Here is a 24,955-nt window from a genome sequence, read left to right on the forward strand (position 1 = left end):
TTAAATATGTTCAGCCACACCCTGCATAGGGAAAATGTACGCCATGGCTATTGTGACCTTACAATGACTTTTACCTGGAATACTTCATGTTTAATATTATATGTAATTCCTGTGCAGAGATATAATTCTGATAAATCCAATGGAATTGATTCAACTATTTGGGCTAATTTAATGAGTCGTGCCAATGACAGCAGGCTATAGCTTTCACGTGAAAGCGTTGCTTTGTGTTTTCGATGCAAGAAGTCACAGAAATAGCTATTTTTTCCTTTCTTCATTTAGTATAGGCTACTTCCTCTTGAGCATTTTGTAGTCATAAAAACGGTGACGAGGAGAACGGACGCCCTTCAGAAGCCGCGGACGTGCGCGCACCGCTGGAGGCAGTCGAGCGGCAGACCCGGGTCCGGTTTGGAGAAACTCTGGCTGATGTTAGCGGTAGAGCGAGAACAGAGAGCTGGGTGTGCATGACATGTGAGCCAAGTCATAAGACAAACACCAAAAGGATGTCTGCGGCATGCGCGGGTCGATGCTCCGAGAGACTTGACACAGGTGAATGAGAACACGGCTGCAGATCTTTTTAGTTTGTCTTTTTCCCCTCCCCTTGCCTCAGTGAGAGGACACCGACACGGCAGCTGCAGCTCCCCGTGCCAGTCTGGCAGGCGTGAAGGTAGACAGCAGGCAGGAGAGGGACGGAGGAAGAGCCGCTATTAAAATCAACTCTTCGACGAAACGTTTCCGCGCCGACTGACGTGACGACTTTACTGAGTGTCCGCAGAGAGACGGAGACACACGGGAGAGGACACAATGTCAAAGGAGACGATAGGAAAAGGTAAGGGGACCCTACGTTCATAGTCTCGTGCTAACAGGTAGACCCCCGCGTATCGTGCTGCTGCTGGATGTTGGCGCGCACAGCCGCGTGCTGCACGGATGGAGGCAATCTGTAGGAATGTGCGACGGTTTTAAAACGGACCGGGCGTCAAACACCTCGGTTTTGACTGTCCAGCCTGTCTACCCTTTTACTTGTCTGTCTTTCAGTCTGCCCTGTGTCCGTAGCAGTGTAATAACCAAATATGTGACCCGTCAGATTCTGTGACGCTGCAGGGTCAAGTAGACAAAAAAATGTTTGAGAGTTTAGAAGAAACGGGTCACTATATGAGAATATAAGACCCGTTTCTGCGAGCACAGCTATTAGCCTAGTATGTAACTCTGGGATCCTGTAAATACCGTATGGGTGTGACACTATTTTTGGGAACAGCCATAAATTAAGGATGCGAGAATATGCTAGTAAAAAGAAACTTCCGCTGAAATCCAGGGCATGGTCAGGAAAATAGACACAGGACACGGCAATCTATCCTATTCAATCCTAGCATCATTTAATAATACATCTGGAAATAAAAGGTAAACCAGGAGAAGTGAAAACGAATGATATACAGAGTAGTTCACTGCATTAATAATAGGTGTTTTTATGGTTAACTTGGATATGAGGTATGTGGGGCAGTAATGACAGGACAGCATCAGCGAGGCCTCTGAAGACCTGACATTTGTGGCATAAAAGCTTTATTGTTGCCAATTAAAAAGATATGCTGCTCAAAAATGGCACCTGTTTGCATAATGGTAATTTAGATGCAAAAAATGCAGTGCTTTATGAGGTTGTATTGTCTTGTTAAAATCTCCTCTTTCTATGAATGAGCATTATTTTATGGCGATTTTTAGCCTTTGAACAGTAAGAACAATATTGTGTGCCTTACAGTAACAACTCACAGGTTCTAGTGTGAAGTTAATGAAAACACCTGAATATGATGCTGGTGGTAGCAGGGTGGCATTGTAACAACAGAGGCTTTTCTTCAGCCAAAAGTCCTTGGTTTATTTCCTTGTGCTGTCTTGCATCGCTGCTCTGCTAAAGAGCCTTTGAGCAAGTTATTGCACCTCTTCCAGCTTCAGGCTTGCTGTTCTCTACGTTTCTCCCCTGACCTTTTCCGTGAGGCGAGGGCGGAGAGAGAATTTCCCTGCAGGGATCAATAAGATATCAGAGCATTCCTACTCTCAGTAGAGACAAAACGTGTCACAATACAGAGGGGATTTTATTCAGTGTGGTTTGGGCTTTGAAATATAGCTGCCTCGGATTTAATGTAATAACCGTACTAAATACGAGGGTGCAGTGACATACAAAGTGCAAAGTCTCTAAAAATAATAAGAATAAAATACTTGAATTTTTAAGGCTGATTCAAACTGAGTGCCGGGGCTGAGATCAGGAGTTGCATTAACCCAATAAATCTCCACTTAGGTTCCTTCAATTTATATAGAATGTAGTTTCTGTATCTGCTGGTTCCCAGTCTTCAATGCAGCTGCTTTCATTGAGTGAATTATTCCTACAAAGGTACATTAGGACCATGCTCAAGTACCAGATTCTGCTAGGACCAGGCTAAAGTACCAGAATCTGGTAGGACCAGGCTAATGTACCAGAGTCTGCTGGGACCAGGCTGATGGACCAGAGTCTAGTAGGACCAGGCTAATGGACCAGAGTCTGGTAGGACCAGGCTAATGGACCAGAGTCTGGTAGGACCAGGCTAGAGAACTACTGCTTACCTGTATGTGGGAAAAGGTGTGTAAATCTGTTTATGCTCCTGAAGGATCTGTGTGACAACTGATAAATTGTCTTTAAGATATGTCACTTGAGTCAGCATTGGTCGGGCTGAAGACTACACATTTTAAAATAAAAAAAATAATCTGGGGGTGTGGAGTTAGAAAGAAGGGAGCTTACCAGACCTCTATAGCCTGCTCCTCCTCTCTGCTTGAGCCTAGCAGTATGGGGCTACATTAGCCGCTACAGCATAACACATGCAAATCTGTTGGCGGTGTAATTGCATTGTGGGTAAGGTAGGTGCCAGGTTTTTGATAAGAAAGAATAATGTGTATGAAAAAAGATGAAAAAGTTGATATCTCTGATTTGTTGTATCAATTTATTTTGATCCTATTTAAAACATCAACATTGAAATACAACAAAAAGGATTTACACACTGGAGGACTGGCAGCACAGCAGATTTAACATGAGGCATAAATCAATAAAACGCGTAATAAAAGACCCTGCTTATAATCCAAATAAGAAATGGAATACATATAAACATAGCAAACCGAGGTAACAACAGATGTTTCGGTCACTGCTGGTAAAAAGTTTGTTTGCATGTTCATATAAAAATGGCAGGTGCAGCCTCAGAGGTCCCCAATATTTTGTTACATTAAATTAATTTTTAAGATCATTTTTTGGGGCATTTTAGGCTTTTATTTATACAGCTGAAGACATGAGGGAGAAAGAGGGGGAATGACATGCATTAAAGAGCCGCATGGCAGAATCAAACCTGTGGCCACTGCGTTGAAGAGTAAACCGCTGTATATGGGCGTGTGCTCAGTCGAGTGAGCTACTCAGGCAACCCAAATTAGAGTCTTTGAATGGATGGAAAAACATTGTTTTCCCTCAACAGCTGACACTCGAGGTCTTCCCCAGTTAATCTTAATTGTATTGCATTAAGCCTCACCCTAAAATTCACTCGCTAATGGAACTTCTGCAACCTTACATCGTTTCAGCCCAGCTCTATAAAATCATGTGAACCCTGCAATAAACCAGCATGCCAGTGGCAGAATGAAATGAAGCAATGTGCAGTATGTGGGGGTTTACTTGTAGTATATTCATATCTCAAGTATCCGGTGTATCTGTTTTTATTATATATTTCTTGACCTCAGTTCCCAGCATAACTTGTGAAGTAGAGCAGTTCTCATAGAAATATTGTTCTTCAAAGTCCTGCCAACATTGACAGGGCAGACATTTTAATTTTAACAACTTTCACTTATGTGCTTAGATCGTATCTTTGTCTTTTTCAATTATAAGAGGCCTGCAAGGAATTCTACACTTCTAAATTATTATTTAAATATTATTATATATAAAAAGCAAGGATAATATGAGTGCTGTATGTATAGCATTTCATCATTAAAGTATCGCAACCAGCATTTATGGACAATCAAATAGGCTTTGTAGTTTGCAGTTCTGTTTCTCAGCTTCTGCAGAAACAATAAATAATAGGCAGAGTCACTTCCAATTAAAACAGAAGAGAGTTTTAATTATTCCATGTACTGAAAAAGCAGAGTAATAAGGAATTAGGAATGTGAATATGTGCTGAGGAAAGCTTCAGTCCCCAAAATAAAGCTATAATAACTTGGTCAATATTTTAATTTATGAAATTTCTTGATGGATTGGAATGAAGTACAAATATTCCTGGTTCCAAAATGATGTACCTTATTGACTTTGGTGATCCCCTGGTTATCGCTCTAGCGCCATCATGAGGTTAAAAAATGTGGTTTTATAAAAAATGTCTTGACATTTCATGCACACATTCATGTCCCAAATAGCTTTAAGGTTTCATCTAGCATCAGTATCTGGACAATATTTACATTTTTCCAACACTTCGGTTTATGACAAAATACCTGTCAAATGAATTCCTTTCAGCCTCATATGTACTTTTTGCATGATAGCACGCTAAACTAAGATGTAAACATTACCAATGGGAGCGTGTTAGCATGCTGATAGTAGCACTTAGCTCAAAGCCCCACTGTGCCTACTGTAGTACAACCTCACAGACCTGCAAACATGGCTGTAGACTCTTAGTGAATACACTTTCAATTTTACCAATTGGCTATCAGCCCCTCTACAAAATGTTGTTTAATTTGACTTTTTATAGGGAAATACAGATGCTCAGTCCCAGCTGGGCTCTATTCTTATTCAATCAATTTCACACCTGCTACCATGTCAGACTTTTCATTGGCCACCGAGGAGCTGATGAGGACATAGACAGTGCATCTTTTGATGGGACCCACAATTAAATTCTAACCATAGACTCTTTAGTCATGTGGTTGTTTCTTTCTCCTTGAAGCGACTTCAACCCCATTGCATAAGCTGCAGCTTGAAGCCAGATAGGTCTTCTGCTGCCAAATCTCACTTAGAACTTTTGCTTTTCTAATAACCCTATGTCATCTTCGTCATCCTCCCTTGCCAGATTCTAACTGCGCCTTACTGTTTGTCTTCCCTAAGACTTCAAGAACCATTCCAGTGCTCGTTGTGAGGTAACGCACCTCTGATCATTGTGGCTATTTCATATTTGACCAAATTGGATCAGTCTGAAGGGGTGTTTTTCATTTGCTGTCCAAATAAAATAAATGGGTAGCCAACCTGCTGTGCTGTTGAGATTCAGCATCAAGCTAAAAATAGAGCTGAAGGATGCTGATAAACAGTCTCTCTCTTTTTTTTTGCCTCTTGTTTCTCTGTAAAGGTGAATTGTAAATGCTAACCATTTGGCAGTATTTTACTATTGAATCAATTGTCATGTTGTTTCTTTATAAGGAATATAATGCTGTCACATTTTCTGCAAAATATCACTTTGACACCGTCAGTGATTGCCCAAATCTGTTTGAGTTATATACACGGTATGATACTGCAACAGCTTGCTGTGTGTTGGGTTGTCGTCCTGGCAAATGGCCCCCAGACAGCCTGCTCAACAAGCAGCACTACAGTGTTCTCTGAATTTTACAGAGGTGTTTGCTGATGAATTCAGCCAGTGACCCCTGTTATATATGTGATCATACAAAACAGTGCTAATTTAAATTGAATAGGCGTTTTTCATGGGCAAGAACTGGTCCTGTGTTGGGAAGCAGCATTTCACAATGCACACAGCAGCTGGTCCGCTGCTGTTTGAGGGCGAAAACAAGGCGGTGGCAGGGGACTGTCTTACCTGGAGCCGGGCAACAGTCTACTTGTTGTTTGTCACGGCCAAACGTCTTGACGTCACACTGGTGTCTCTGTACATTGTGGTAGGCTGAAAAGAGCTTTTTTTCTAAAAATGCTTTTTAAAGGCACACTCATTCAGATCTTTCATTCTAGACTGTTGGCAAACACATTAAGTTTAAAGTCAACTAGTTTGGAGTCAATGTTTTAGGTAGGTTCTCACCATTTTGGCTAATTTACATTGATTGATTGGAAGCACCTGTTAGAGAGCATTGAGTTGAAGAGTCAATCACAAGACAAATTGTTGTAAAATTATCACCAGATTGATCAATAATTAAAAATAATCATTAAATGCAGCCTTAATTCATAGAACTATACAGAAGAGCTTAATAAAACAAATACTATTAGCAGTAAAAGTCCTGTTGTAGTTAACCATTGTTTCTTTCGACAGGCACAAAAATAAGCCTACAAAAGTTGCCTTCATTGGAATGGTTTTATGGCCCACCGCTTTATCGTTCACTCTGGACTCACATAGAATAAAGTCCTCAAAATTAATTTTAATATAACCCATAGAAGCGTTTCATAAATGAGCACCCCAAGCAGTGGCAGAAAATACAACCCACAGAAGCAGTTTCTGTCCTCATATGTAAACCACAAAACATAACGCTTGCGGTTTTAAACATGTCGTTATTTTATTAAGCCAAACTTTGTCTTGCTATTGTTTTGGCTGTTTAACTCTCTGTGTTATTGACATCTAAGTTTCCTCAAGCTGGACATACGATTCAGGTCAATTCAGTTATAATTGTAGTATCAAATCATAGGAGGATTTATCTCGGGACACTTTACAGGTAGAGTAGGTTTTGACTACACTATAATCTAGAGACCCAAACAATTTCCCCTACGAGTAAGCACAGGTACGACAGTGGCAAGGAAAAAGTTCCTTTAAACAGGCAGAAACCTCAGACCCTGAGACCCTGACTCTTAAAGGGCGGCCATCTGTCGCTGCCGGTTGGGACACAGATGTACAGATATAAAGAAATATGATTCATTGCAATTATAGCAGTTGGTATGATGAACAGTGGCAATTATAGTAAAAATAAAGATAATAGAACTGTGACTAGTAATAATATTAGTAGTAATAATAGCACTATGTATGTCTCATTGGCTGTGAGGCAGCATAGCTCATGCCTTAGAGCGGTCGTCTAGTAATCAGTTTGATCCCCGGCTCCTCCAGACAGATGACACACGTCAGCCTCTGCCATCAGTGTAAGAATGGGTTAATGTTGGCATGTGGTCGGTCGGTATAGAAACACATTCCATATGTGGTCATAGTTGCAAAGACAGAAAGGGAGAGTGTGCAGGCTTAGTAACAGTAAGTATTGCCTAGTTGTAGTGTAGCAGTCTATTAACAGTCCATGCAAGCTCTTATCTGCATAGCTGCAGTGCAGATAAGTAGCATCCATGAGGATAATGTCTGGAAGGTAAATCTGTGACTGATTTGACAATTTTTGAGGAGAGATCAATCTCCTCAGTGTCTCTCATTGGCTGTAAAGATTGATTATAACTTTGTGCTGAAATTAGGTTTGTTTGAGTCATAGAGTTATTTCTAGCTGACAGAAATAGCCCTAGGCAGACTTTCTTTTATTGTTTACCTTTTGTGAACCACATAATATTCACTGTGGCAGGACTTGAACAGTCTTTTTTCTTCTCTGTCGATATTTCCGGACAGTATCAACTATTCAGGTCTGTGGTATTTTCATCTCTACTGGGGCATGTTGCATGTTAAAAACAAGAATTAGAGGCACTTCTCATTCCCTCACCTTTCTCGGTGAAGAAAAACATTATTTCCAGTTTGTGTGGTAGATATCACACTCTGTCCATTTGTCACTCAGTGGTTTGCATCATCAGAGAGGCAGGCTGCACTTCCTTTCTGCGTGACGGCAGCCGTTGCCATCACATATGATCCGGCATAGCTCTTTTGGATGCTGTTAGTTGCTTAGACTTCCGTGGATATGAAATGCTGCTAATTACAAAATAAGGAGATTGGCACTCGCTTAGCTTACAGACCATCTGGGTTGGAGAGGAGAGAGGGCAATGAGAGATAAATCTCCGGCATGAAGAAATTCCTCTAGGATGGTAGCAACTGATCCAAAGCAGATTCCTCCTATGTGAGGTCCTATTGGTATTGGTGTATCTGTGAATAGCTATAGGCCAGTAAACCATTGTCACTGTTTTTTCACAAATAGGATGATTTATATTTCAATTCAGTTCAACTCAATTTTATTTATAGTCTCAATTCATAACAAGAGTTATCTCAAGACACTTTACAGATAGAGTAGGCCTTTAACACACTCTATAATTTACAAGGACCCAACAGTTCTTAATTCCCCCAAGAGCAAGCAAATAGTGCAAGCAACTAGTGTGACAGTGGCGCTGGAAAACTCCCTTTTAGGAAGAAACCTCAGACAGACCCAGGCTCTTGGTAGGCGGTGTCTGGCGGGGCCGGTTGGGGTTGAAATGAATAGTGGCAATAACAGTCACAGTAAAAGATAGTGGAAGAGTAACTAGAAATAATAGTTTGTAGTAGTTCATGGCATAGCAGGGGACTGTGTGGCATTACAGGGCACAGCAGGACGTAGCAGGATGTAGCAGGGCACTGCAGAGCATAGTAGGATGTAACTGGGCATCGCAAGACATGTAGCAGGACCACGGCAACAGCTGCAACCATGCTAATAATATGTTGGATTCGTGCTAAGACATTTTTAAATTTTGAAAAAACAACAATTGGGGGATCCCCTACATAATCCAGTACCTGGCCTGTAGACCAGTTCACAATTAGGTGTTGGGGGAATTTCTCCACTGAACTGAGTTAGTGGGTCCCTAGACATGAAAAATCACAGAGGTGCTCGTCCGTCATAGTGCGTATTAGCAATGAATGTTAAATGTCAGATTTGGGAGAATTAGTTTTATTGCATCTGTTTTTTATTCCTAACAATGGCCAAGTTATGGCCAAGGTCTTATAGGGAAATTACCTTGACCATGACCTTTTAAGATAAAAAATCACCCAATATGGTCATAACAATATCAGAAATCAATTCTACATAACATTATGAGTCTAAATGGAGGTATTACATGTGTATACTATACGTTCAGAAACAATATGTTGGGTTTTCATCATTATCCTATGGCGGCCATATTTGATTAATCATTACGTAAATTATGGCACTATGACAGAAGAGCACCTCTGTGATTTTTAATGTCTAGGGACCCACTAACTTGTGTGTGCTAACAGAGCGTAAATACTGGGCGGAAATAAACAAAAACTTCTTCTCCTCTGTTTTGTGGCGGGTTGCAACCATAAAATGACCTAAAACGTAATCGCAATTCATTATTTATTAGGCAAATAACGTTTCCATCAGCGTTTATCGCATAAGCCGTATATCGATCTGGATAAAATCTGATGAGACCAAACGTATTTCCATTGAGTTGATATTCATGAAATTCCATCAAATTTTACTGTTTTCATTTCAGTCTGGCATTTTTCATTTGATATCACTTAATTTGGATAAAGACGGGTGGATGGAAACATAGCTACTGTCAACATTATTTTCAATAACTTGATTAAGACATGAAGACAGGAAGAGAAGAAACATCCCCTTTGAACTTGTTTTTTAATTGGGTGATATACAGTAAAACAATTGGGGGCAAATAAAACTATGTAGCAATAAAAGTGATACAAATTACATCGTACCAAAATAACTAAAAGTGTAGTATAGTCTAAGTTCTCTCAAAGGGCACTGTATGTGTGCATACATGTTAGTGGGAGGGGTTGTTACAGGAGGATTTTTCCATTTCTCTATGGCAGAATACAGTGCATGAAACTACAGCAGCACAACAGCCACATCAGTGATTGTCACACTTGCCGGCACACTTACATTCTGTGAGCAGACTTGGTGGTAAAGACTTTTGATGGCAGGAGTGTGCCAAAGTGCTCCTTCCTTCCATGTTCCATTGGCTGTAGTCTTGCTTTGGGGTCCTTGACTGTTTCAAGTGGGAGAGCATCAATTCCAGCACTTCCACTGGTGTAGATTTCTACCCTGAAGTCATCAAATGTCTTAGCCGTTGTAGTTGACCTGCTCCCAGCCCAGACCTGCACCAAGTACTTCTCAGCCAACGCTGCATCTTGCTCTGTCAAGGTGTCTGCCTCTCCAATTTTGGCTAAGTATAGGACTGATTCAGAAGCCATAGCAGCATGTTTAGTCCCCACATTGCTTATACAGTCATCTCCAGTCAGAATATGTGCTTTAATCACTGTCTTTGACAGTGGCGCTTCAAGACGAGAGACTGCTTCATGGAGTGGAAGCATTCGCTGCCTCTCACCAGTGCCATACTGCTGACAGATCTTCTTCATTCCGAGTTCTTGGAAGTATGGGCTGTAGTGTAGAAGCAATGCAAAGGTGTCTGTGTCATTGGAGACTATGAAAACTCTCTTGCACTGCTTCACACAAACAGCCCACTCAACATGCACCAGCAACTTGTCATCAACCTCCTCAATCCAGTTCAAAAGGTCTGGGATCTCTTTGCCCCCAGCTGCCTTTGCTGATAGCACCTCATCGTCTATGACAAGAGAGCTGACAATGAACGTAGCATTGCCACTGGCTCGATTGCACACCATATCCCGAGCTAACAGTTGGAGATTCTGCTTTTTCGCCTGAGATGCCCAGAACCTGTCAAGTTGCTGAGGGATGTGTGTGTCTGTTCATGCCAATGATGTTGATGCCTGTTGTTGAGTCTGTACGCCACATGCGCTACCCTTCTTTCAGGGACATCTTGATGTAGGAATCTGGCATAAGTAGACTCAGGATTCCATTGGGTGAGATCAAGTCAAGGCTCAATCTCACTGACAAGTTTTGACTTGTTGACATGAGCTGGACGATCACCATCAAACGGGGAAGATGCTGAAAACACATCATGAGAAAGTATCTGCCGGATACTCATGCCCCGCTCCTTAGCAATGTCCATACTCTTACTAACCTCCGGCCTGTATCAGCAGTAGACATGCTTCCCATTTTGGAGACAGTTCAGCAAGCAAAGAGCGACACCTCAGTCAACCGCCTGCTTGGTGAGCAGATTGTTCAGTGGAACAGACACATTGACTGTCAATGAAAATGGATTCTGCCGCTCTAGCACAAAGTCTAGCAGCTTTAAAACATTTTCGTTGAATGTAAAGCGGCGAGTGGTGCTCAGTGCATGCTGGAGATGGGATTCTGTCTGTTTCAAAGTGTGGTTGTTGGTGAGAAAGTTGAGGATATCTGTGATCATCACAATCTCATGGAACAAGAGCTCAAACTCTGCTACAGTGTTGCATTATGCATTATGTGTGGCTCCTGCTACATAGTGACCTCCAGGACCAGTTGAGACTCGTTGAATGGTCTACTAGACCTTCATGTCACCTCTCACAGCCCAGAACCAGCCAGGGGGATACTGCACAGCCCACTGGCCTATAGAGAAGCGCCGACAGTGCTCAGGATGTGTGAACTCTAGCACCTTGATTTCTTCAAGATACCATGAGCCATGACAAAGGTAGTTTATGCAGTCACATTCTGCAAAGATTGACATATAATCCTCTATAGTAGCTACGTGTAGGTTCCAGTTTCCATCTCCTTCTGAGACTACAGCATTTTTGTTGATGGCCATCAACTCCAGCCAACCTCCAAAGAATTGGCAGAAGTCTGACTTCGCTTCACACTCCTTTTTAAACTTCAGAAAGTCTTAATTCAACTTCTTCACTTGTTTAATCAAGGCCTCAAACTGGGCAATGTTGATTTGCAGCCAGTGTATTGTGCACAGACGCACAGACTCATTTAACATTATATATAATTATTATAATTATTATCACAATACTAACCAGTCCTCCAAACTACTGGGAACAGCAAAATATGCTCTCTCTCTCTCTCTGTGAGTGTTTTCTGATGTTGCTCCCCCATTGGCATGACGTTATTTGTGCATTTCCATCCACACATTTTTATGTGCATTTTCCGTTGCATAAAAAACTGGAGTGGAAATGTCAGAAATTCAAAAGGATATTGCAAAACAGTTTTTATGTTTGGCATTGGTGGAAAAGTTAGTGTATCGATTAAATCAAAATGCAATGAAACAGACTTAGTGAATAAATTATTCATGCATACATGAAGCATGTGTCTTAAACGTCTACTCAAGGGATTCTTCAAATATGCAATTATTGTTGACTATCCCTTTTTAACACTTCTGTGCATCAGTACAATTTTTAGGTAGTTATACTTATATATAATATTTTCACTTTAGTTAAAGGAATAACCACACTTTTAATAACATGTATGCCACTTGGAGATGCAAATACAATTATGAAGAAAAAGCTCATGCATACTGTATATCCTGTGAGATGTGTCTTCTCTGAAAGCCACCTGCGATTAATTAAACTGCAATTACAGCCAGCTGCATGATGAACCCTTAGATGATCAGACTTGTCCCCTCTAGACACCTTATGTTAAAGAAAGAAACACCTTTAAATATCCTCTTAAAACTACCATTTGTATAGACTTGATTTTGTTTTTATTTGTAATGTTTGCTTAATTACTGTAGTATACTTGAGTATACTTGAGTTGAACTTAGTTAAAAAGTGGGGTTTAGATACATTTTGAACTCATTTGCTGTACAGCTGGAGGCAGTTGTGCAGGCTGAGGGCCAATGTTATCTTCTTAGTATGCTTTTTTATCAGAGGGGTAGAGGAAAAGATGTGTAATGGAGAAGATGGAAAGAGGGATGAGTTCAATTATAAATCTTTCAGCAGCTGCAGTCAAGCTATTTCTTACTCGTCTCCCAGAGTTACCAACCTGAATCCATAACTTAACAGCGTTTTTAACAGCTGACGTCAAATAAAAAAGCCCTTCATATCACAGCCCTACAGCTTAACATGTTGAATTCACAATAAATCATATGTATGGAGTGTCTAACTTATTATGCAAATCAATGGAAAATACCATATAGATTTAGAAATGATAGGGTTTTAACCAGGAGAATAGCCTGAGTCTAAGAAAGGGTTTCTCCTGTTGTGAATATCACATAGCTTGCATGCAGGATTACATTTATGAACATTTACTTAGAAAAAAGATAACTTGATTTTGTTTTTCCATCCATAAATACACAGACATCTGGAGCAAATTATCGCCACAAGTATAGCTGGATATTGTTTGGAAAAATGTCAAATACTAGAAGCTCCCATGAACATAAAATATAATTTTTTTATACAATAACTGATGCCCTGATGACTGTTTATCAATGTAATAGATAAGTATAATATAGATTCCTCTAACCGCAGCTGTGCAGTATCTGCTTCCCTCACTTTTCTTTGAGAGCGTAGTTTTACTCTGTAAGGCTCAAGTACTTTAAGCTGTGTCTGTCTTTGTAGCTAAACAAACAACTCAGCACAGTTTCGTCAAAGGTGCCTTTTAACAACTCAAAAGCCTCCACACCCCCATGTCAAATGTTATGTATTTAAAACGAGAAACAACGAGACCTTTGGTTTAAAAAGCCTACCGTTTGCAGGTGTTTACTGACCATCAACAGCTTTAACAATAGCCTTGGTGACTCTCTGTAATAATAATACTAATAATAATACATCTTATTTGGAGGCGCCTTTCAAAACACCCAAGGTCACCTTACTGTACATTAGATAAAAACTTAATAAAACAGCATGACAGCCAATGACAAAGACAAAAGACGACACAACAAGAGACAAATGTGACACTAGTTAAAACTTCTCTAGAAGTCCTGTCCCTGCTGTTCACACACCCTCCAACTCTGAACTTAACCTGGCCAGAATGTAGGCTTTAGCCTTTAAATTGATAAAAAAGCAAAAACGTTTTTTGCCCAAAAGTGCCCATATTTTGCAAAGAAAAAAAACCCACTTATTCTGGTTTTGGGGTGTTATTTTGTGTCTGACGTGCTTCCACACGCATGCAAACTTGGAAAAAACCCAATCATGCTGTTTTGAGTGAGATACAGGTTTCTGAATGCCCTCTGCCTTCAGTCTCTGGGTGAGCTGTTCAAAATCTGCACGGCTTTTTACGCCACTAGCCAATATGAGGTGAAAACCGGATCTGCCGCAATGTGCAGTACAACAAAATATGGTGTTTTTTGGAAATGAAACCATGTAAACCTATTCTGGTACAACCTCTAAATACAATTATAAACCTAAAAATGAGCATAATATTGGCAAATACACCTTTTTACCAAACAGCATTTTAAGAGACTATGCTCACAGTCTACTGTACAGTAGAAGACACAATACATTCTGAAGACTGAACCATCCATTTTGTTTTAGCATTTGACCCAGTAGTCCTGTGTAAAACGTGATGTGTATCTCTGTGTGTGTTTATCTGTGTGTGTGTGTGTGTGTGTGTGTGTGTGTGTGTGTGTGTGTGTGTGTGTGTGTGGGTGTGTGTGTGTGTGTCTAGTGAAGCTAGAGATTCATTCATTGCGAGGGACAGATAGAGAGGGTATAACCCGTGATTGCAATAGAACTGCTCCAGTAATGGATGCTGTCAGCCCACCGTTTCCAGCGGCTGCAGGCCTCTGTGTAAACACCGTTGGAAGTGGATAATGGAAAGAAAGAGATGAAAGAAGGATGAGATGAATCACAAGCAACCTTGTTTTGTCTTCCTCTGAAGTAAAGCTTTTGAGATACTTACACACAGATTTTCTTTGAACAGAGCCCAGTGAAGTGCCCTGCTTCTCCCCTCTCTCTTTCTTTCTCCGTGTTAGTTTCCATAAGTTGCACATTTAGATTCATATTACACGTTGTTTTGGATTTGCATGCTTTAATTTAGTAGACAAAAGCAGTTTGATCAGAGTAACTGATGGATCACCAATTTCTGTTTTTGGTAGAGGATTCTATTGAACATTGAAACAGAATTTAAGCATGTCTAATTAGTGAGAAGCACTGGAACATCATAATATCTAATTTATAAATTGCCGATTGGTTTTCTCCTTGATACTTTGCCAAGTCTTTGTTAAACCAACAGTAACCTATTAATACAGCACAACATTTTTTCATGACAAAATTGTTACTCTTTTAGGGTTAAAAAAGGCATCAAAATCAGTTTGAGCTTTTTCCAGTACCCTCTCAATGTTGCCATTCCTTATTTTTTGGCTTCAAACTGCTGTTTGGATTTGCATTCTTGCTGGTTGTGTGATCCTAATCTGTAGTTCTTCCTAGCATTCACTCAGTATCTGTGGTGATATGATTTACAGTGATGCCCTGCAGGGAGCTACAGCAATCATTTCCATTACCCAGCGGGGAAGGCATCGCTGATAGGCGCTGTGGCCTGAAGCTTCAGCTACACAAGCAAATGGTTAGATTTCTTAAACCTAATTTGACATGCAACATGCATGTAGAGCTCCAGAAGTTAACAGAGTGCACAAACATCCACAGTATGGGTGTCTGATCCAGCAGTGGGTGAAAAGAAAACAGTACTTTAAGATAACTTAGAAGGCCTCATCTTGTGACTGTATCCACTCAACAAAGTCCCATGATGGAGAGAATTGTTTGGCAGTTGTTTAGGGAAGCAGCTGTTGTGGAATGGCTGAGTCAGGAGGGTTTTATTTGTCATTGCGATGTGCTGTGCACCCCATCAGCGCCGATTCCCTTACTCATCCTCTTTAAGGATTACATTTTTAAGTGAAGTGAAGGAAAAACCAGAGACCACAAAGGTGTGTGTGATATTCCTGCATCTCATTGTGTACTTCATGCTGAGTGTGTATTAATGTCTCTACCTTCTGCAAAGCATGGAACATAAATGAGCTGTTCAGCAAGTACCCCAAGCGGGAAGGCTGTCTGTCTAGTTTGATACTCTAAACACGTTTGATGCACATGCAACATAACAGAATAATGAGCGATTCTCACCGTGGTAGTTACCTATATGTATGTTCTGGTCAAGAGTTTGCTGAGGATTTCAGATGTTATTATAGCTACTGTTGCCAATTTGGTTAAAAGATGAGTGTACTCCAAGAAAAGAGCAACAAGCATGATGTTTTGTACAGTAATTACTTATTTCACTGTGAGAGCAGAGAATCAAATCCTTTAGCCAATTTTTCTTGTGTGTATAAGGTAGTTTGGTTGGACACAAATTAGAACTCGGGAATGGTATATGAGGGATGGCTGTGGGGCTGTTCAGTGTTGCTGCTGGTCTGTATGTTGATGCACAATAAATACTCACACAAGGACTGAGCTCATTCTCGCCTGAGCCCCCTTACTCATCCTCCAGTAGGCTATAGACCAAGATGACAGGGTTAAAAGCTCTGTTGAGGTTCAGGGACCCTTGAGAACGATTTGCTGACAGGCAGAGTTGACACTTAGTGAGAACTTGAAGAGAAAGCTTAAAGACTTATCCAAAACTTGGTTGGCATGATGACTATTTATTTTTGTCCAGTTTTTGATAAGTATCCTTGGTCCTTCCACATTTAGTCCTCGGTTTCTTATTATGCTACAGTTTTTCTTTGTATAGGGTTTTATTCAAAATGAGATATAAACAACATATCAGCCCTAAATATAGTGGGAGGAGGGCCTTGCTATTCTTGGTTTTCTGACTGTAATGTTAAATGACATTGACAAACATTTGCAGGTGTAATCCACATATAAAATGGGCAATAAATAGAATAAATAAGTCCATAAATATGTTATAAATATATTGGTAATTATATACAAGTGATTATAAAATACATGTGAAAACTATATAAGTATAAACAAATGCTTTATATTGACATGATCGCTTGTTAACATAGATATCATCCAATACAAGGGCAAATTTTTATTGTGGCATTAGCCTATAAAGTTTGAGTGTTACTACACCCTAGCCAATAGAGTGTTTAGGCCCGTCTCTCAGCCGTTTGTGCTACTGAGACCAGAAGTGACTCCAGAAAAGCAGAATCATTGTAGCATATACTTGTACATTGGCTAATGTTGAGTTCTGTGACTGTTGACATAAACTAAATAGTGTGAAACACTGGAGAGAGATTGATTCAGAAGGAAGGTTCAAGCTAATGAGCTGTCTATTGTACTGGTCAGGTTTTTTTGCTTGATTCAAAGTTGAGGGGTCACAGTCTGGTGGAGTCTAGACCGGCGGTGGAAATCAACAGAGAAACATAGCAGAGCGTAGAGAAACTGGATGGCAAGCCAAGCACACTTGATGTAGAGCCTGGTTGTAGCCAGGAGGTTGCAACCTAGAGACCTTACAGCTGAGAAACTTGATCTATTACCCCTTTGACCAAGGGGTCAGGTAGAACTGTGTGCACACTTGATTTCCTTGAAGGAGGACAAATATCCTTTTTGCGCTTAAGGAATTGAGAACAGTACTTTAGCAGACCCGGGTCTAATTTATTTTAATTGAACTCAACTGTATATTTATTATTTTGATACTTTGTATTTTTTCTACTTTTTTAAATGGGATCCCACTTTTTCACTTTTCACCTTACCTCAATTGATGTGTATAATTGTTAATGTATTAATGCTATTTACCTTGTTACTTATTGCATTTAATACATACAGTTAAACTTATCCTGTGATTTGTGGTGTTCTTTCACTGTGGTAATTCAATCCTTTGGCTTCAGCAAGCAAACCTATAATAATCTGATCTGGCCCAATTCCGAACATCTGGATAGTTGAAATATCTCTTATTGTCAGGTAAACTTAGTGGTTATTCTTATAAAAGTGGCCAGCACTTGAGTAGCTGGTTACACAATGTTACACAGTCATTCCAGTGCCACCATACAGAAAATGGACACTTTGTCTTAAAAATTGTCCCAATTGCGGCATTTCTGGAGAGAGATGACATCTCTCACATTTCACTGAAAATACTCTAGGGACAAGTTTCTTAGTGACACCTTGTTGAAGTGCAGGTGCTCAGGAGTTGAGCTAGAGCTGGGTGGTATACTGTGAGAATCGCAAAATTCATGGGTGGAAAGTGTTTAATATCCCAGGAGGGAACGTCTTCTCCAGCACATATTAAATAACTCATGCATGCAATGTGATAAACAAAAAGGCTCTCTGTTGTATGCATACAGGTGTACAGCATACATCTGAATCAATAGCTTCTTGGACTAGCTTGTATATATTTGCAAGCAGGTACATTTAGTTACGTTGAATGGTGCTGTTTGGGCCTTTTTATTAAACATGAGCTAATTCCCATGATTTATATGATTATGTGGTATGTGTACCAAATGTTACCATATTCCTAAGTCTTGTGTCGTGTGAATGCTTTCATAATCACATAGTCCTATAAAGCCAGAAAGGATGCAATGGACTCAGACCATGGGAAAATAGAGCTTCAAGATTTTTGACCCTGGGCCCGCAGGGAAACGTGATTCATTACAACATCTGAGTGCAGCAAGACTGAGAGGAGGAGTAAATTGAGAGGCTTATCAAAGTCACTGTCCCAAAGAGTAAGAAAACCTCCGGGAAACTCAATTAATTGCATTGCCACGTGCATTGGCACATTGCCAGATGTCCAGCTTTGCCCCTTCATAACAAAAAAACGTATCAAATAGATTGTAGGAAAAAAAGAAGATGAATGTCTTGCTTTGCCCCTTCACAACAAGAACAACCTCCAAGCTTGTAAGCTAACGTTACACACTGAAAATTGTAAGTTTTGATGGAAATATAAATCGTGCAATAAGCCAGGCCTGCTTGGTTCTTTCGAGAATGGATTGTAAAGATTTACAAAGAATATGTTTGCTGCATTTACTAACTATCTAACGGCGGTGATTGCTTGGGAATAAGTACACACGGCGATACACAGGTTAGAGAAAATGAGGTTTAACCATGTATCCAGCTAATTTAATTAGCTCACATTACTGTTTTGTGTGAACAGTTAACTTTATTTAAAGCTTTAGTGCATAACCTTTTTATACTATTAAACGTCCATTCCATTCAAGCCATTGCCAAATGAGTTTCTACACAGCTTATTAAAATCAGCTCACCACAACTCTCTGTGCGTTTCTCAGTTTGATTATGGGGGCGAGATCACGGAAGGCTTGTATCATGTGTATGTAAAGACGTGGATGCATTTGTTATCATTACTTGCAGTTCCTCAAGAAGGAGACACAAACTCCACACTATAGCTTTAATATTGTATGTGGCGTTTTCTTTTGCGGGGTGCAAATGAAGAAAAATGTTCCACCAAAACAAGTTCCTCCCCACGACTATTTTACAGAGTCACTGCCTCCAGGAAACTTACTGCCACAAAAGACGATTGTAATTGGTTTAAAGAAATGCATAAAAAATAGGACCGTAGTGCACAACTCACTTTGAAGACATATAATATTAGATATATAAAGGTAATGTGGAAAGCACTACAAGAAATACTTTTAATCGCCACCAATAAAAATAAATAAAAAAATATTTTAGTATTAATACTTGTAATAGTATTTTATGTGAGTGCTGTGAGTTCTATGTGAAGAAATGCAAAATACCCAAAGTGTTTTGTCTCCTATTGCAGAATATATATTTATATCTATCTATCTATCTATCTATCTATCTATATATATATATATATATATATATATATATATATATATATGTATATATATATGTATATATATGGAGTAGCTAGACCTTACTCAGCACAGTTTAGCAGAGTTGCATTTGAGTGCTGTTTCGGCTGCAAGTCATAATTAATGTGGTCTACACTATTATTACCTTATTGTGGTTATTGATACCAACCTCAGCAGAGTAGGCTCTGTGTTTTGTCAGTTTTAGTGCCACTTTCTGCTTGTTTGCAATGGTTTTATATCTAGATACTTGAGAGTGAATATTGTGTTCTTGTATTAGAAGGTCATAAAAAACACTTCCTTGCTGAGACACTTGGGTGCTATGATTACACTCAAAGAAAAGTCCATATGGGTCTTTTGGCGTGCTGTGGCACTTGAAAGGCCATCCATCCCCACCTGGTGCATTCACGCTTTGCTTTTAACTCTGAATTATTAGATAAATGCACTTCATTTGTTCGTCCTCAAGTTCTGTGATTAATGGCACGACCCTGCCTGTCATCCTTCCAGTTTACAAGCAGATTTTCTGCCTTTTCCTTCTTGTTCTGACCCACAGGATCATCACGTAAGCACAGCGCCTCTCATTGGTGTCTGCAGAATATTGCACAAGAATCAGTTGACAGCTCCGATGACGAGTTCTTTGATGCCAGAGGTTAGTATTACATTTTATCTTCCCATTTTGTCCTGTCTTCACCTTGTAGTTTTTTTGTCTCTCCACAGTAATAGTCAAATAAATTATCTGGACTTCTGTATAAGCATTTAAAATAGACCCTATTTAATCAAGTGTGGATACTTGTGACTCTTCTAGCCTTTTTCACTCTTAATTTATTGTCTTCATTAATTATTTGTTCTATCAAATAAAAAAAAAAAACTATTAAAAATCCCCTCTACAGTTTTTAAAGAATTTGTACTGTATATATAGCTATAGATGTAAAAGCGCTTTGAGCAGTTGTTAAGACTGGAAAAGCGCTATATAAATACAGCACATTTACATTTACATTTACATTTACATATATACAGTATATTAATCAAATCAATGTCTGAGCTCTAGTAAAAGTAAAAGGTCCTTGTACCAAAGCCTTATTACAGTTCACATTATAGGAAGCCCAAAGTTACGGTTGAAAGTGTCTTTGGTGAAAAAGGGCTGACAGTCTTTTGTTTTTTAAAGCACCCATGTTATGCTCAATTTCAGGTTCATAATTGGATTTTGAGGTTGTATCAGAATAGGTTTACATGGTTTAATTTTCAAAAAACACCATATTTTTGTTGTACTGCACATTGATGCAGATCCTCTTTTCACCCTGTGTGTTTAGGTCTCTTTTTTATCTACAGAGTGAGACTTCTCACTTCTATACCTATATATATCTTTGTTGGGAGTTGCACATGCTCTGTAGCTAGGTAAGATCACATCAGCTAGATAACTCTTTCTCCAACGTTGGTCAGTGCAAGGCAGAATTACCTGGGAGACTTCTTCTAAACGAGGGACACTTGTGGAATACTTGCACAACAGGGACATGGAAGTAGTTCTTTTGGAGATTATGGTGAACTAGTTTGTGTTGTAGCAGTGTTTGGCCATTGAGAACGAGCTAGCAAGCTAGTGCTGGCATGCCACGGCTAGCCACCTCATATTGGCTACTGATTTAGAAAGCTTTGTAGATTTTGAACAGCTCACTCGGAGACTGGAGGCATAGGACATTCAGAAACCTCTGTCTCACTCAAAACAGCATGAATAGTTTTTCCAAGTTTATATCCGTGTGGAAGCACCCGAGACACAATATAGAACCCCAAATCCCGTAAAAAGGGATTTTTTCATAATATGGGCACTTTAAAGCTGGGGACAGTACAGCTGTGATGAAAAATCACAAGCAGAATTGTCTGGCAATAACTGTGTGTTCTGGGTGGTATTATTTAATTTGTATCTGTTATTGTTGTTGCTATGACTAAACAGAGTAAAATCTGACTTTAGAACAAACCTGATAGAATGTGCAACAAATGGGTTGTGTACTATCTTTTGTCATTCCTAATTATGTTAACCGATTTCACTGTCCACTTTACTGCTAAAGATGCTTGTAAATGTATTTAAGATGTCACACTGACCAGAAATAGACACAGTTTAAAAGGTAGTCGACTACTAGCCTTTTCAAAGTGCCAGAGGGAGTTAATTAGCGAATAAGTGGAATACTTACAGCACCAATTATCCACTACAGGTGCGTATCCCCCCAGATACAGATGGTACAGATACTCATCAATAATGTTTTGTTGTTATTATTATATATGTATTTATCTATATATATATATATATATATATATATATATATATATGTGTGTCAGTTAATAGTCTGAGGGTGTTGAGTGTTTCTGGTGTTCAACATTCCTTCATACCACCATGCTCAAAATGAGGCTCAGTGTATAAGAGATTAGTGCTCAAACATGCTCTGCACCTTTAAGTGTTGTGGATGAAGTCACACATTTTGTATATGGAATACGTTTTTGACAAGTTTGTTTTGACAAGTTTGTTTTATTTGCTTTCCTCCCTTAATTTTAATTTCCCTCCACTCCCTTTTTCGTGCATATTTTGTTTGGCAAAAAAAACGCACATTCACTGCAGCCTCCTAGAAAACATGGAATATTAATCCTTATCACATCTGTCAAGGAGCAGAGCTGGCCATTGCTCAAAATTTATTTTGTGAGACCGGTGTCAAGGCGCCTATCAGCGTGGATGATTCACCAGGGATTAAGATAACATGTGCATGTGTTGTACTGTATGAGTTCACAAGGACCCTGTCATCCTCACACACACATCTGCAGCACAAGACTCTACATTCAGCTGTGAAGTATCTCTACTGGGTAATATGTAAGAAGATGTCCTTTATCTCTTTCAAGTAAATAGCTTGGGGAGAGGCTGCACACGCGTGCATTTTGTGTCAAACAAAAGCAGCAAGAAATTATCAGAGGTTTGTTTTGGCCACACTGGAAACACACATTCACTTTCTTGCAGAGAGTTATACAAGACAATACATACATACCCCTTCTTTTTTGTCTGGTGAATGTCAAGCTACAGTCAACAGCCGGTTAGCTTAGCTCTCGCAAAAAGGCTGAAAGTATAGGGAAACAAATTCACCTACAAATGCACATAATATAATAATGGACATGTTATTTTTAATTGTTGCATGCAAAACTGAAGTGTAAAAACAACATATTGTGGAGTCATGCGGAGCAACCAGACTTCAGGATGTCATGGCACCCGGATATAAAATAGTCAGGACGTAATAACCATAAAACCAAGAATTGTTGATTTTACACTTTTATTTTTGTATGATGTGTTAATTAACTACCATTAAAGGTGCTGGTAGGCTGGTAAGGTAAACTCACTGGCTGCTGGCTGAAGTTTTATATTTAATGGACAGGCACAAGAGTGGCGTCGTTCTTCAAATCTAACTCTTATAGGAATATAAGAATAAGAATAAGCAAGAATAAGCATATTTACCAAAATGTTGAACTACTCCTTTAAGACAGGTGTGGAAAATTTGTATTTCCTGTGTAATGGTTTGAGTATGTAGTATAATTCTACCAGCAAGTTTAGTAATAATTCTAATAACCTTTCATAACAACTTTTTGTATAAGCTGACACGTGTACGCATTAAGAGCCGGGCTAGCTGTTTCCCCGTCTGCAGTCTTTATGCTAAGCTAAACTTAGCAAATGCTGAAAGTAGCTTCATTTTTAACAAACAGACATTTTTCGAGAGGGGGTTGTGTCATTTTGTAGACAAAATTGATGCAAAAATGGGCCATGCTCAAATGTTTGGGAACAAAGCCCCCAATTAAACAGTGTATGAACCAACCAAAGGTCTATTGCAGTTATTTTAGTTTGCTGCAGATGCAATCAGTGTGATTTTGTATTTAAGTTATGAGTTGTGCACAGTTTTGGGCAGAATCAGTAATATTGATTTCCACAGCCATCTGTCAGAAAGTTAAGGTCCATATGCTCTTGGTGAAGGCACCACTAAGACACCCCCATCTTTCATTTCAGTCTGTTTTTTCATCTCTAATTGGCTTATTATTCAGAGACCAACCATATCACCTCTCATTTTGCCTTCACTTATTGATGCACTGGACGCTGTGGCAGGCCAGTGTTTTTTCAGGTCATGTTGCAAATCTGTCCCAAATCAAAAAGGTGCTCCATTATACTGTAGAACGAGCGACATGTAGAATTGTGAAATACGACAAAGCTAAGAAGAATAACCAAAGAAAAGATAGGAGGTGTCTGAAAGGTGTTTTTTCATTGCAGTTGGGTTTATTGTCTGAGCTCAAGGGGAACGTGGAGAAAAGGCAACCGAGCAAGTTATTCCTAACATAAACATACGCTCTGTATGGAGGAGGTATCCCTTAAAAGGGGAACCAGTACAAGGTTATAAAAGGTTGTTTAAATTATGGCCTACCACAGTCACTTGCATTACTGTGACTCTCAATCTTAGCTGCATATAGCTGCTGTGGATAAGCTTCTTATTTCTACCAGGCAAGCTGGATATACATTTTCTTTAGCCAGAAGCAATTTCAGTCTTTAATAGAAAACAGAGAGAAAAACTGAAGGAATTACATTGAGGAGTAACACTCAAACCAGCGCAATATGCTTGGGGGAGTTTTATTATTTATTATAATAGCGTGGCTTTGATGAATGCTTTCATCCACACTGTGTAACCCAATGGACCGTGAAACAGCATGAACTTGTATGAAGACCATCAAAGATTTGCTTAGCTTTCTGAAAAATCTAAAATGATTTACCCTGTTTGTTATTGTGTTTATGGTCTTTACACACAGTATACTGTCTCTATTTAGTAAATGCAATATTTTGTCAGGAGCCTTTGGGAAACAAGATGAAGACATCTCAAAGTGGCTCATCCTGCATCCTGGGATTAGAATTTGAGTGTTTAGAAATGGCTATATTGTAATGCTCCTTTATGTCAGTTTTTTTTAGATGTACTTGGCCAGTGTCAGTTTATATCTAAGCTGTTAAAGATAAAGGTAAATCCTCAAGTGTATGCCACAAGTATATGACTTTTTTTTAAATTCTTTATTCCAATGGATTGGAATTGAAAGAAAACTATGATATTAGGGTTTAAGAGATTATTATTATCATTGAGGGTGTTTAAGGATGTTTATAATCATACGGGGTGACAATAAAAGACAAGTAGCACTTTTGAAAGGAAAGATGTAAAGTGTCTGCTGATGTCTGTGGGCTAGTGGCTTTAAGTCTTTTAGACTTTAGTCATTTTGTAAAGGCTTTGCAACTGAATATCAAATACCGTTAACCTGTATTTACTGTAAGAATATATAAAATTGTTCAACTTCTTAAACTGTATGATTACAGCTGGGTCAGCTAAAACATGAGATATTTTGAATTTCTTTTTCTACATCCGAGCAGATACAATACCTGAGATTAGGTACTGAGTTCTTGTAAAATGTTGCCTATATAAAATGCAATTTAACATTGGCAAAATAAGAAAATTGAAGAAAATAAAGATACATTTTTTTCTGCCAGTTTTTCCTCATCCCAATCAAGCGTATAAGTTTAAAGGGAGTGTCGTATTGACCTAGACCTAGATTTGA

At 39.3% G+C, this 24,955-nt stretch overlaps 1 protein-coding gene across 4 annotated transcripts in view; it reads left to right on the top strand.

The window, feature by feature from the left end:
- The first annotated feature begins 311 nt into the window (after window positions 1-311).
- The window catches only part of pitpnm3 (PITPNM family member 3), a 116,887-nt gene continuing 92,243 nt past the window's right edge, over window positions 312-24,955 (top strand). For 2 of the 4 annotated variants that reach the window (XM_032508779.1, XM_032508785.1), the window contains exons 1-2: window positions 312-826; window positions 19,905-20,000. In XM_032508779.1, coding sequence (XP_032364670.1) covers window positions 802-826; window positions 19,905-20,000 — 121 coding nt within the window. In that variant the 5' untranslated portion in view covers window positions 312-801. The remainder of the gene's footprint in view (window positions 827-19,904; window positions 20,001-24,955) is intronic. The other 2 variants (XM_032508792.1, XM_032508774.1) reach the window with 2 other exon arrangements.

The sequence above is a fragment of the Etheostoma spectabile genome, chromosome 3 (assembly GCF_008692095.1).
Source record: "Etheostoma spectabile isolate EspeVRDwgs_2016 chromosome 3, UIUC_Espe_1.0, whole genome shotgun sequence".
Classification (NCBI taxonomy): Eukaryota; Metazoa; Chordata; class Actinopteri; order Perciformes; family Percidae; genus Etheostoma; species Etheostoma spectabile.